Raw genomic sequence first — 15,148 nt, 5'->3', positions numbered from 1 at the left:
GAGAACGAAATATGCTGAGTTGCCTAAGAAAGTAAGTAAACACTTTTCTGTACGAGAAACATAAATATTGATTACATGTTGATATGTGATATGTTGTCCTTCCGGATCGATCCCACCGACTGGGAAAGGGAGGCTGAAGACCGCGAGCACTGGAGGAAGACCCTGGGAGATGGAGTAGTTGCCCACGATGAAGCATGGCTTAAACTCCTTCACACTAGGCGAGAACTGAGACACCAGCGCGCTGTTTTCCCACCTTCGTCACCGGGCATGACATTCTCTCGAATTGGACTTACTAGTCATTTACGTAAGTGCCGCAATGTTATGGCCGCTGTTTAAACCATCATTTAATTGATGTTAAAGGCCAATGATGATAGAAAATTAATGTGTAGTACAAAGGCGAACTTATCCCTAAGAGGAAACTCTTCCAGTTAACCTATCTACCTATAAGCAATCTTAAAGTTGAGTGGGGGAGCCCATACATGAAAAGTACGAAATTGTTGTTTGGAATACGAAAAAAAAAAGTTTTTTAGTTATAATTCACAATTTTGGGAACAAATCAAATAATTTTATGAAATATTTTGATTTGTTGCATTGTGTGTTGGTCACAGACGTCAAGTTTTTCTAAGATTGCATATGGGTACTCGAGATATTGGGACAGGTATCTACTGCCGTGTCGAGGTCCAGAACTATAACCGCGAAATTCGAAGTTGCGGGCATTTTTCTCTGTCACTGTAATTAAGTCTTAGTAAAAGAAAATTCCTCGCAATTTGCGAATTTTTGTTTTCGCGGTAGGCCCCCGGAACCCGGAACATAAAACACGTAAGATGAAGACGCGAGACGCCGGTGCAAATCCGGCCTCCACTAGTGGTCTTTCTCACTTTTTTAGGGTTCCGTAGTCAACTAGGAACCCTTATAGTTTCGCCATGTCCGTCTGTCCGTCCGTCCGCGGCTTTGCTCCGTGATCGTTAGTGTTAGAAAGCTGTAATTTGGCATGGGTACATAAATAATGCATTAGGACAGTTCTGTAAAAAATTGTAAAAAAAAAATATTTGGGGTAATTCTCAAAATAAATGATTTTTTAAAGTTTTTTTTCGCTTTAATCCAATGATGTGGGGTATCGTTGGATATGTAAAACGACACATTTTGATAGAGTGAATATTTTCGGAAGTAATCGCTCCGTAAGAAAAAAATATGTGTCCCCGGTCTAACTTTTGAACCATGAGTCCAAAAAATATGAAAAAGATCTTGAAACAAAATCTTAACGAGTACTTTCAATTAAAACTATAGCAAATATGATCGGTCCAGAAGTTTTTGAATTATTGCATATTTCAAATTTATTATTTGAAATATGCAATTTTTTTATTTGTTTTTTTTACTATTGTCTTCTCTTCCTTGTAAAAAGACGTACAAAGCGCTGCGAAGGTACTCCCTTATGCTTATAATGTACACGATACATACTTATAGCCCCCGTTTGGCTTATTCTGAGTTTCTGACAGAATGGTAACTACGGCACCCTACACTGAGCATGGCCGGCATGCTCTTGGCCGATTTTAGTATACAATATCTATTACAGTTTATGAAGTTAAAAACTTTATATTCATAGTACCTATATAATATAAGGGTCAATTCATAACTGCCAAAAATCAATTCAAACTTAACTAGTTAAAACAATTTCACGCGTTGCATTTGTATCACTTTGAAGCTTCTCTATAAATATTTTAAGCCGAAACTTACGTCACAGGACTTTACTCGAAAATTCTACATTTTGAAAGCCTACAAAAAAGCCACATTGCCCGTAAAACAATTTGCGTAGGGAAAAAAAGAGAATACGTTGGGATTTTTTAGGATTTCATAAAAGAACCGTAATGGGCGGGCGTTGAAATTTTATAACAAGCTCGACACGTGAGGATAATATAACAAAAACATTACGGTCAAGTAACAGACTTTATATAATTCTATTAAATACAATATATCTCAAAATTACTGCTGTATACGTTTTTCTAATTATTTTCTGGTGCTTTATTTCATGTATGGTGTAAAATAATTTAATTTAAATACAGGCAAAATCCCCTTTTTACTCCTTGCACGGCGGATCTGTGAAATTTAAAACCTCTGACCGCACGTCACAAACTTTTAGACACATTTCGTACAATCCAATTATACATATTTAAAAGTTGATTCATCATGGCTTCCAATCATATTAATTCGGGGTTTACGCTGATTAATCCCACACAGAAAGTTGAACATCCATATTCACTTTATTCCCAAAAAGACGTAACTTTTCCTTTTTACATATCAACATTCGCCATTTTGTATAAATAGGGCAGAATTATTTAAAATCTGAGCTTCTTAGCTTCGTATTGAAATATAAACCTTATGTGGTAGATACAAGATTGGTTTTGCGATTTAAGTGATTCTTGAGCAGTGCAGATGAAATGAAGCGAGGTTGGTATTTTAACCACTAAAGCTGATTACTAGTTAGTTAACTAAATATTTATATCCGATTTGTGCTCCTAACATAGCTTCTGTCCGTGAATTCGTCTACGTAGGATGATTAGGATGATAGTATTGGTGGATAAAAACTATCCTCTGTCTTTCCTCTGGCCTCAATCTCTATTCCAAATTTCATCTTAATCGGTTCAGCAATTGAAGTGTTACTTTCGCATTTGCAAAAATAGTATGGATAAAAACCGACCAAGTGCGAGTCGGACTAGCCCAACGAGGGTTCTGTACTTTTTAGTATTTTGTTGTTATAGCGGCAATAGAAATACATCATCTGTGAAAATTTCAAGTGTCTAACTATCGCGGTTTACGAGATACAGCCTGGTGACAAACGAACAAATGGACGGACAGCGGAGTATTAGCAATAGGGTCTCGTTTTCCCCATTAGGTACGGAGCCCTAAAAAGTAGAAGTCAAAATAGTTATACAAATATCTTATAAAAGTAAGTGGAATATAAGTTCTTATAGGAAATATAATTTCCTTAAACCGAATTCCAACTCTTTCGGTACAATGCTAAGTGCGTACAGGAAACTGGGGCGGAAACTAACAAGAAATCCAATAGAACCGTACAAATCCGGATATACTTGAGAATATATACTGGTAAACAGGAATTTTGTAGAGTCTGCATCAAAAGTAGCGGAGCAGAGTACGCGTCAAAATTATCTACATTATCAAATAGGTATCTTATCAAAAAAAAAGATAAGGTCAGACCCGATGGAGTAAAATAAACATGTAGTTTGCTCGGAGCAAGAGAAACAGTGTTGAGAAAGTTCTACGTAGGTATTTTTCAGTTGGTTGTATTTATGCATCAGTTTTACTTTAAGTATTATAATTTATTTAGTTTTAGTTTTATGCGAGCGTGATGGGCACCTTTGCATCCGAAACGGTGCGGGACGAGTTGTTTGACTGAGTTCTTATTTATGGCTTTGTTTAGCTTAGTTCTAGTTGATTTTATTGTAATGTTTGTAACTATATTGTAATGGAATTGGCGTTTATTTAAAATTTAGTTTTTAATATCTTTAAGTATCTCTATTTAATTTTTCTACAAGTATTGCTCTTGTCCTAGTCTTTTTTAACCCCACCTAACCATATTCACATAACAATTTGACTGAAAAGATAATTTTGAACACGAACTATTCTATTTGGAAAAGTCGGTAAGAAAGGGATGAAAACTACACAGTGAGGTAGGCTATGAACATCCCAAGCCACCCCAGAAGAAGAGGCAGAAGGCCAGAAACCTGGTGGTCCAATGTAATATATGATAAAAAAAAGTCGGTGAGGACACAAAATCTGTCCACACAGAAAACAGGATAGATTATCTTGGCGCCGACGTACGAGGAGCTGAACTGGGAAATAGGGCTGGACGAAGAAGAAAGATTTGGAAAAATCGTCCAGGGTCGCAGATACTTTTGACGCGTTATTTCATCCACAACTTTTGATGCTGACTGTATTATGCCAACATAGCAACTGGGTCACCAAGCTACCTCCGAAACTTCACCTTAAAGTTCACTTCAGTTGCTACACGAAGTGAAGAGTGCCTTAAATAACTGTGCCTTTTATGTGACTGAACCAAGTCAACGTGATGAGTTTCTGAGCTAACTTTTTAAATCTTGCTGAACTACTACTTACTCTTAGAGGTTATACAAATTAATTAAAAGAATATTACACTGGGTGCGGCCTCACGAGCAAACAATTAAACCACATGTTGTCCTTCTCAAACGATAAATCTTTTGTTAAACAAATTTTAGAAATTATGAAGGCTTTAGATTTTCAATGTACACTGTCATCAGTATAATTGACGTTGCTTGCCACGCTTTAAACATAGCAAAATTCGCAATCTATTGTACCTATCTTAGAATAAACTTTAAAGTGTAATGACAATCAAAACAAGTTATTTTTATATATCGTTGAACAAATGTTGATCCGTTTGAGGCTTGTTTGAGGAGTACAGCCAACAGTTAAATTATTGTTCCTGTTACAGGCCACATCCGGTAAATGAGAACATGGAATGTATGGATTTCTGTTACATTTGATTTGTGATTTGAAAAAAAATTTACATACTAACTACGCGGACGAAATTGCGGTAGGAAGCAGTTATGTATTTTTTTGTGTTTAGAAGATGAATAGCGGCAGCTTTTGAAAATAATTTATGACATACCTATATTCTTTCTAAAAATAGTTTATCAGGCCTAAAGATGTTAATTCATCTTTGTTACCTTTACAAATGCGTCGCTTAAATGACAAACAATTTAATTAGAATATATGATTGAACCTAAAAAAATTTAAGGATAAACAGGTCGTCATCTTCTAGAGTACGTACGTCATTTTATAGAGTTTAGAAACAGTAAAAAACTCACCAGCATCAATAACAGCTTCATACGCCTTCTCTAGCAAGATCCTGCACATAGGGTCCATGGTGTGGGCCTGCTTATAGTGGACTCCGAAGAATGAGGCATCAAACTTGTTGACATGGTTGATCTTGCCTGTGCGCTGCGGGATTTCGGGATGAGCTAGCTTCCAACGGCGGGGGTCGCCTGAGATCAAGTCCACCTGGGGAAGATAAAGAAGCAATGGAATGGGTTTATTTGATTTTTTTGGATTCATTGACGACCAGTTTGGCCTAGTGGGTAGTGACCCTGCCTACGAAGCTGATGGTCCCGGGTTCAAATCCCGGTAAGGGCATTTATTCGTGTGATGAGCATGGATGTTTGTTCCTGAGTCATGGATGTTTTCTATGTATTTAAGTATTTATACATATTTATATATTATATATATCGTTGTCTAAAGTACCCTCAACACAAGCCTTATTGAGCTTACTGTGGGACTTAGTCAATTTGTGTAATAATGTCCTATCATATTTATTATTTATTTACTATTTATTATTGAATATGAGCGTTGTGGAGCGTGACATGTAGCTCATTTTGTGACATCAAACTGAATATCGGAAACTTGACCAGCGGAAGATTATACAAGTTATCAGAATTTAATCATCAAAATTGAAATATTGAATATTGATGAGAATTGGTATCTTAGCATCTATATTGTCTAAACTATATTCTAATACCAGCACGACATCTAAGATTGCCACATCTGTCACGGTTAAATGTCCGGATCACACAATCATAAAAAGTCATAAGGAGTCAGAATCTGAAAAGTATTCGGACACTCCAGTGGTGAGGATCTCATCGTGAAGGATGGTGCGACAGCTGAAGTCCATCCACGTGCCTTGTTAAACAAATTCTTTGCATGTGCACAACGGATTCTGAATCCGGACACTCCAGTGATGAGGACATCTCATCTCATCGCTGAGAGGAGGGTGTGACAGTCGATGCTAGCTACATACCTTGTTAAGCAAATTCTCCTGCAAGTACACAACGGTGTCTGAATTCGGAAAATCGTCTGGGGAGGGTACGATAGCTGATGTTAGCCACATACCTTGTTAAACAAGTTCTCCTGCAACTCCACAACAGAGTCTGAATCCGGAAAATATCCGGATACTCCAGTAATGAGGACCTCATCGCCGGGGGGAGGGTGCGACAGCCGATGTCCGGACTCAAGGCGATCTTCGACTTTGGTGGTCGGCGCCATCTGTGGAGTAAAATCGGAAAGTATTGGTAAAGCAAATAATTTAAAATAATCTAATTTTAAATAGAAGGAATAGATAGACAATTCGCAGAAACATTGTGTGTATAGTATGATTAAACTATATAAATATATGATAAATATAGTGGCTGTGAGCGCGACTATGATGCCCGTCTAGCGGATAAAGGAATCAAAAGATACCATGCGCCGCGCGAAAATTTGCGACGAAAGATTAGGCGGCAGCACGGCTTTAATCTAAAAACAGGCCCTTGAGGCATTGTATCAAAGATGCTGGCGGCATTTCCTCGTTGTATCGCAATGATAGGTTGTGCGAGGAAGCCGCTAGCTCTCCGGTCACCAGTTACGTCAACCAGACGCTTCGCGATTTCTGCAAAAATCTTGTATGCGCTGACCCCATGGACCTAGAGTTTCAACGACAAATGGTACAAAATGGTACTCTCAACCTGGCTCTTATATTTAATTCAATTCAATTCAATTCAAATATACTTTATTCATGTAGGCCTAGCAACAAGCACTTATGAATAGTAAGACAGTATTACATATAATTATCTTAATCTAATTATCAGAGCAATTTATTGATGTTGTAAATATTATTCCATATATAATACTAACGAATATAATTCATAGATCAAATTTAATACTAAAACTTTCACAAAATACAGTCATACAAAAAAAAACAAATGTATAAAACCTTTAAATCCTTTAATTTTGCACCTTTAAATCCTTTAAAGGATTTAAAGGTGCAAAATTCGATATAAATGTAAAATTTTGCCCCTTTTTAAAGGACTCCCACTTACACCTCTGCACAGTATTACTTCCCTTAAACCAACTACAAAATACCTCAAACCCCGTACTGCTTGTTATTTTGTTGTTTCCAACAAAAATTAAATCAATAAAAAACGTATTTACACAATAGAATATACACCAGTAATCAATGTAGATGTAATCGAATAATTAAAATATGTTCGCGTTTTTTAACCCTGAGGTCGGCACGTCATAATAAGTAGCGTTGTATTTTACAAAATTGTAAATTAGCCCTTACTGCAATCAATTTAAGTTTAATTTTAATAATTGATTTGCTTCTGTTGCATTCAAATATGGACATAGAATTAGAATCTGTTAAATACATATGAACTTTCTTACTTTTAGAATTATCCAAAATGTTTGCTAACCCGATATATTTTTATAGTTTTGAAAATGAAACATTTTTCAATATCTATCCGTTTTGGTGCTGTAAAAATTAAACATTTAATTAAACCTCTGATTAATAACTGGAAACTGGTTTTAACTATCGACTGGCTAGATTGCTCTGAATCTATGTACTTACAATAAGAAAAGGTATATTTAGTCCTGTAATTAGTTTATGTAGCTTCAGATACCATATTAAAAAAAACCGGGCAAGTGCGAGTCGGACTCGCGCACGAAGGGTTCCGTACCATTTATGACGTATTAAAAAAAACTACTTACTAGATCTCGTTCAAACCAATTTTCGGTGGAAGTTTGCATGGTAATGTATATCATATATTTTTTATAGATTTTTCATTCTGTTATTTTAGAAGTTACAGGGGTGGGGGGGGGGACACATTTTACCACTTTGGAAGTGTCTCTCGCGCAAACTACTCAGTTTAGAAAAAAATGATATTAGGAACCTCAATATGATTTTTAAAGACCTATCCATAGATACCCCACACGTATGGGTTTGATGAAAAAAGATTTTTTGAGTTTCAGTTCTAAGTATGGGGAACCCCCAAAATTTATCGTTTTTTTCTATTTTTGTGTAAACATCTTAATGCGGTTCATAGAATACATATACTTACCAAGTTTGAACAGTGTAGCCTTTATAGTTTCGGAAAAAAGTGGCTGTGACGTAATCGGATTTTACCACTTTGGAAGTGTCTCTCGCGCAAACTACTCAGTTTAGAAAAAAATGATATTAGGAACCTCAATATGATTTTTAAAGACCTATCCATAGATACCCCACACGTATGGGTTTGATGAAAAAAGATTTTTTGAGTTTCAGTTCTAAGTATGGGGAACCCCCAAAATTTATCGTTTTTTTCTATTTTTGTGTAAACATCTTAATGCGGTTCATAGAATACATATACTTACCAAGTTTGAACAGTGTAGCTCTTATAGTTTCGGAAAAAAGTGGCTGTGACGTAATCGGATTTTACCACTTTGGAAGTGTCTCTCGCGCAAACTACTCAGTTTAGAAAAAAATGATATTAGGAACCTCAATATGATTTTTAAAGACCTATCCATAGATACCCCACACGTATGGGTTTGATGAAAAAAGATTTTTTGAGTTTCAGTTCTAAGTATGGGGAACCCCCAAAATTTATCGTTTTTTTCTATTTTTGTGTAAACATCTTAATGCGGTTCATAGAATACATATACTTACCAAGTTTGAACAGTGTAGCTCTTATAGTTTCGGAAAAAAGTGGCTGTGACGTAATCGGACAGACAGACGGACATGACGAATCTATAAGGGTTCCGTTTTTTGCCATTTGGCTACGGAACCCTAAAAACGGCAAAAAATTATGTTTGTTGTATGGGAGCCCCCCTTAAATATTTATTTTATTCTGTTTTTAGTATTTGTTGTTATAGCGGCAACAGAAATACATCATCTGTGAAAATTTCAACTGTCTAGCTATCACGGTTCATGAGATACAGCCTGGTGACAGACGGACGGACGGACAGCGAAGTCTCAGTAATAGGGTCCTGTTTGACGCTTTGGGTACGGAACCCTAAAAAATACAGCGACTTATGTTTTTTTATACAAAATTTGTTTTTGCTTTATTTCGTTTGTTTTATAAACTGGAGCTATATAAAGTAATCACAGGCCTAGATATACCTCATATTATTGTATGTGCAAAGTTTCATTACAATACAACACGCAGTTTTAAAATGAGAACGAAACTCTGTTTTTATGGGAAGGTGAAATTCGGCCGAGCTTGCTGTGGACTATTAAAGGTTGCCTAAATGATTCTCTTCTTATTGACCAAACCACTTGTTTTTTTTTCCTTTTAGTCTGTGTTCTATTTTTTTTTTTTCACGCGAGTAATAAAGAGCTTGAGTGATTTTGGGGTTTTGTGTAGTCTGAGGGCTTACCGCGAACCACGTTCGACGTGTTGCCTCCCTGTCACACTTACGTACGAATTTATAAGTGCGACAGAACGTGGTTCGCGATAGGCCCTCAGGTCTGTTTTGATCGTCGTCCAACAATTATTGATTTTTGATTACTTGTCATTTTTTTTTTCGCCAGATTTCGTTGGATAGATAAAGTTGTTCAATAAGAGCAACCGTCAACCGAATGTTCTAAAAATATTTCTCTGAGTTACTCAAACGTAGAGTATTTTTTTAACTCAACAGAAAATTATATACTTCTTTAAGGGTCAAGTTTTGATTACGTATTTTTTCTGCTCAGAATAAGGAGCTCTTCAAACCAGCCAAATTTTTACCAAAAGTAAGAAAAAAAAAAATACTGTAAGTTTTTATTTTGATCGATATCACCGCGAACAATCATTAAGGTACACGTCAATGTCCTCCGACGTCAAAACATTTAAATAATTAAAATTCCTTGGTGTTATTTTAATCGTATAAAAACAATTACTAGAAAACAATCATTCTTATTCTTAGACCCATACATTATTGATTTGTTTACCGAATGCTATTTCGGACGTATGAAGGTGCTTCTTTTTAAAAACTTCCATTCTATATTCAATTAGTAAATTATTCATCAAATGCAGTTATAATCTGTTTAATATTCGAGGTTAAAACACAATATAATTTTGAAGTCGTTCGTACAGATATTTTTCTTTAATATCCATGTATATTTTACGAAATAAATGCGTGACGCTTTTTTATAGTGTTATATAAATTCGTACAGTCAGCGTCAAATACTTTGTAGCAGTCATGGTGTCTGTAGTGTAGGTATATCTATATTTTAGATGTTTATATAAGCGGGTAGAAATAATCTGCTGTCATGGGATGTGTCATTCCGAATATACCGTTACTCCGTGACTACTTGTTTTATTTCAAGGCTCCTATATTTCATCTGGCAAACGAGGATTTGGGATTTATTGTTGTTGGAGAAGGCACACAAACATGACGATTGGCAAGATTGGCGAGATTTGCGCGGCGTCGGGCAATTGGTCGCTATACGTCGAGAGGTTAGAGATGTACTTCAAGGTGAATACCATTGCTGAGGATTTGTGGTTGCCCACGTTAATTGCAGTGATGGGCGAGGAAACATACGATTTGTTGAGTAATCTGGTTAGTCCGAAGAAGCCGGCAGAAATGTCCTACGAACAAGTCACAGAGGTGTTACGTAAGCACTTGCAACCAAAACGCTCCATCATGGCGGAAAGATACCGTTTCCGTCAACGGCGGCAGAATAAGGACGAGAGCATAACACAGTACATCGCGGAATTAAAAAAACTTGCTAAACATTGTGATTTTGCTTCGGGTACCGATAGCGGGTGCAAATAGTTCGGTACACTATACTAAATATATGGTGTACCGAACTATTTAGCTACTTTGGTTGCTACAAAATATTTGACGCTGACTGTACATGAAATAATATCAAACAGGGCACCTATTTGACGTATCAAAAAAGAGGTCTAGTGTGTGTCGTCAACCGATCATGTTCAAAATAATTTTGATGTTTTTCGTATTTTTCAGACAAGATATTAACTTGATTTTTAAAGAAAGTCACTATTTACCAAACAAAGAAAGCTAGTTTTTGCTATGGACAATCTACTCTCATAAGCAAAAAGCTACTTACCTAACGAACTATTGTAGAAAAATAGCACAATTGTATCAAGATTTTTAAACGAATATCAACTCTAAAGTTTGTATCGTAAGTGATACAATCGAGTAAACTACGAATGTTTTTAGGTCATTTACATTTCGTTAAGAAGAGGTGCAAAGTGTCTCGAAAATAAAGGCTTTCAAGATGCCAATCGTTGGCGTGCGAAACAGTAATCTCTCTTTATCATTCTCCATATTAGTGCGATAGAGACAGATAGCGTTTCGTTTAGTTTCTCTGCGAACGATTGTCATCTTGTCTAGGTTCCAGGCATCGTACGAAAAGAACAAACTGCAAGAACGTTTGTATTCAAAGGCTGGAAGGCACTTTTAGATTACGAGCACGGGACAAAGGCATTTTCAGACAAAGGTGCACAAAAGTGCCCAGAAAGTACCTTAGCTATATTAGAACACCTGCAAAATAATTGGACATATAGTAAACACCCCTATAATGGGATGGTATAGACAAATCCTGTAAAACCGGCAATGGCAATATTTTACCATAAACAAGAGCCATAGAGCTACTTAAGTTTGATGTTTCATTAATTTTTCTTTATTTTAAAATTAATAGCGCCATACATCCCATGACGGGAGTAAAAAAACATTATTTTTATTTGGTAATAATATTGAAACCATTTGCAGTATCTTTCATTAAATACATTGAAAATATAATGAACGAATAAGACATTCAACTTTTAACGCATAAAGTGGTAGAAAATTTACAGGTGCCGAGAAAATATCAAAATACTCAAAATTTTCTCTAAAATGTCCCATGACTGGTGCCGTTAACTTATAAGGTACTTACAAATTAGCTATCGATATTTTTGCAGCTTATGGTACACGACTCCTGGAATATATTTAAGAATGAAACATTATAGGTTTTATGACGTATTTTTGGGGAAAATTGGAAAACTTTACTACGTAAAAACACCCTGTTAATGAGATAATTAAACGAGACCACATTGAACATATTACAGAACCTCTTTTGCTTAACACATAACTGGCCACTTCACGTTGATAAATCAAATGACACGGTGACAATGACATTTAAGACAAACAATTGTGTACGGGAGGTGGAGATAAGGAACGAAATCTCCATGTACCAAAAAGTGCCATCAAAAAACTTTAAATAGGTGGCGCTACAATACCTAGAGTACTTGAACAAAAAAATCAAATCATAGACAGCGCAATTCACTCCATCAATAACGCCTAGGTTCTTAGCTACTCTAGCGCTACTCTGGAGAGATTTGGAACTATTATTTATATCTACAGCTGGACACTTTTGCAACAGTTCTACCATAAGAGATGCCACTGCTGTTAATTCCACACTCCATACAATTGTGTTTTCAACCAAACGGGTACTTATTTTCGCTTGTCAATAAGACGCTATTTCCATAAAGCTTCAAAATTAAATCAAAATTAAGTTGAAACGTGGTTGTCGTTGAGAGCCATCTTGATGGCGAAGATGTCTCGAGAATATTTTTTTGTGTTTTGCTCATTCATGTTGTTCAAAGTGTAATATTGATAGCGTAGGTATTATGCAGTGAACTATCGTGGACGTGTGCAGCTAATGGAAAACTAATCTTGAAACACTTTTAAACATGTTTTAATCAATACCCGGCAATCCATCGTGGCTTTTAGTAAAGTCCAACTATCTCTTTACTAAAAGCAACTACCGAACAACGTCATGCTCTACGAAGCACACTTAAAACTTACACCGAAACTTGACATTGGCAAAATTATCATAGATTCGATGGAAGTCATATTTTAAAAGAAGAAGAAGTTGAAACGTCACAATTGTTGACATGTCAGCAAGTGTTAAATATCTTGACAGTTCAATTTATAATTTATTTATTTTGTTTGGTAAATGAAAACAAAAAAACGATATAAAAGTTTTCTTAATTTATATTCAAACTTAATTGTTTTAGTTTAAAGTACCATTTCTTAAAATATCAGTAGCAAATTTGTTAGCACATTATATTGAATTGAATATTCATAAAGGATGCCTCACATTAGACCGGCCCGGTGCCGGGCCTGGCGCCCGACACGTCGTTTTCTATGACGGATGATCGGTGAGCACGCGATCCTTTCTATAGAAAACGAAGTATCGGATGCTTCGGCCCGGCCGGAGTGTATATATTATGAAGTTAATTACCAATTTTTCTTTTGAAAATATATATTTTTTACTCATAACTACTATTTAATATTAAATCGAAATTACCGCTGTTGGGATGGGTTATGGTCGTACACCATTTGAAAAAATAGGTGAAATACTACCGCCAGTGTTGACTATGTTCTACGTACTGTATTTACTAACAATTCCCTGCTAATAATAATCTGGGGCACGGTAATGCCCCCGTTAAGACGAGCCAAGCGAAGCGGACGGGCACTATCTACGCTCGTCGTTTTTGGAACCCTCATAACTTGGGTTTGAAGTAGACCAGATAAACAAAATTCTCGGGATATTAGTTCAATAGCACATATTTCAGATTTTTTTATTAATCGTCAGGTGTCAAGCAAAACTCACTAATTACTAAATTATAATTAAACAAAAATCAACCTAATTTTAGTAGTAATAAGGTTAATTATGGCTATGAACTTTTGGTGGTAATTAGTGAGTTTTGCTTGTCGTCTGATGAAATCACGCCCCACCCTTTAAATTAGAATTACAAAAAGAAGTGAAACCCCACCAAAATCATTTTCATGTAACATGTTGCCAAGACGAGACCATAAATGGATCGCACTGTTAAAAAGTTATCAGATCTCATGAAGATCCAAGCTTCTAATTCTACACGCCCTAACTCCACAAACTCAACACTTTTCGTTTCGCTACCGTCACGCGCGTAAGGTGAAAAATTCATTCATTCTTCATTACTTTTCTGGTATACAATAGTTCTTGTGTTCATGTAGTAACGAAACCGCCAAGCCACATTTTTTTTGACTAAAGTGTATTTTGTGAAGTTAGGTTAAGGTCGTATCCGACATCCGATATTATATCGGATAATGTGAAAACGCTCTTAGAGTTGATCCCTTGAGGAAAATAGTCCATATATAATACCGACACATAACGTACAGTCTAAACTTGAAGGATCATGAAATCAACCCCTTAAGGGATGAAAACAGGGTTGATTTTTTTACGACTACGGGTTATACTTATACATAAATACGTAACTTTATAGTAGATCACTCCTTAAAGCTAAATATAAAACCAACCTTGTAATATCACAATAAACTTTCACAGAACTGAACGGGAACTGAACCTCGGACGTGGACACCGGCAGGCACCCACTACTCGTCTGACCGTTGGCACTGCTCGACGATGTTTATAAAACGGACAATTAAAAAAGATTTGCATACAGGGTGATTTGTAAACAATGCTATGGAATAGTCACATAGTTCAAACTTGACTGTTGGTCGCGAGACGATCGCTTTTTGAGTTTTTAGTTTTGTTTATTGTTTTTGTTTAGATTTTGATAAAATTCGGTGGAAAGAGTTCCTTATTATGTACACCGGTATTTTTTGCCTTATTACAAAGGAGTAAGGTGCAGAAGTGTAAACATATTGGAAGATCAGCGCTGGAAGCCACCAGCAACATGCTGAGATGAGGCCATTTCGTAGCACTATATACTCCCTTTGTTTTTGTTATATCATGTAATTTTATGTGTCTTGTTTGTGTTTACGAATAAAAATAATTCTATTCTATTCTATTCTATATCTATGACGTCGACCGTACATAAATATTAAGCGCAATTTTTCCATACGCCGTGTAAAATCTTAAAACGTAATGCCCAACCTTTAGAGACTTGAAAGAACATTTGACGCGAGAGATATAGACTTGTAGGTACAGTCAACCAATTTGATTCCTAGGCCTCTATAGAACCATGCCATAATGACTTCTACGACAGTGCTTATTGAATGATGCGTGTCAAGTATCTAGTAGTTAAAGCGACAAGGTTCTATAGTGGCCTAGGATTCTAATTGGTTGACTGTACGTACCTACGTACATAGATAGAGTGTGTCTAAGCCAGCATTTCCCAAACTCCCAACCATTGGTGGGTGGGACTGGAAGACGTAGCGTAGGAAGGCTTCCTACAAGATGGATTGGCGATCTGGTCTTTTGCAGGGACAGGTTGGATGAGGTCAGCACGCGACCGGCCGCTGTGGAGATCATTGTGGAAGGCCTTTGTCCATCAGTGGACATATTTCGGCTGATATGATGATGATGTTTCCAGAA

General features: G+C 36.3%; 1 protein-coding gene across 1 annotated transcript in view; it reads right to left on the bottom strand.

The window, feature by feature from the left end:
* Nucleotides 1-14,219, bottom strand: part of LOC133529178 (fatty acid synthase-like) — an 81,974-nt gene extending 67,755 nt beyond the window's left edge. Inside the window, exons 1-3 of the mRNA XM_061866829.1 lie at nt 14,128-14,219; nt 5,938-6,090; nt 4,860-5,052 (exon numbers count right to left, since the gene is read on the bottom strand). Of these exons, the coding sequence (XP_061722813.1) occupies nt 4,860-5,052; nt 5,938-6,090 (346 nt within the window). The 5' untranslated portion in view covers nt 14,128-14,219. The remainder of the gene's footprint in view (nt 1-4,859; nt 5,053-5,937; nt 6,091-14,127) is intronic.
* Between the last annotated feature and the right edge of the window lie 929 nt (nt 14,220-15,148).

The sequence above is a fragment of the Cydia pomonella genome, chromosome 20, assembly GCF_033807575.1.
Source record: "Cydia pomonella isolate Wapato2018A chromosome 20, ilCydPomo1, whole genome shotgun sequence".
NCBI lineage: Eukaryota > Metazoa > Arthropoda > Insecta > Lepidoptera > Tortricidae > Cydia > Cydia pomonella.
The sequence above is the reverse complement of the archived record's forward strand: the minus strand, read 5'-3'. Positions and strand labels throughout refer to the sequence as shown.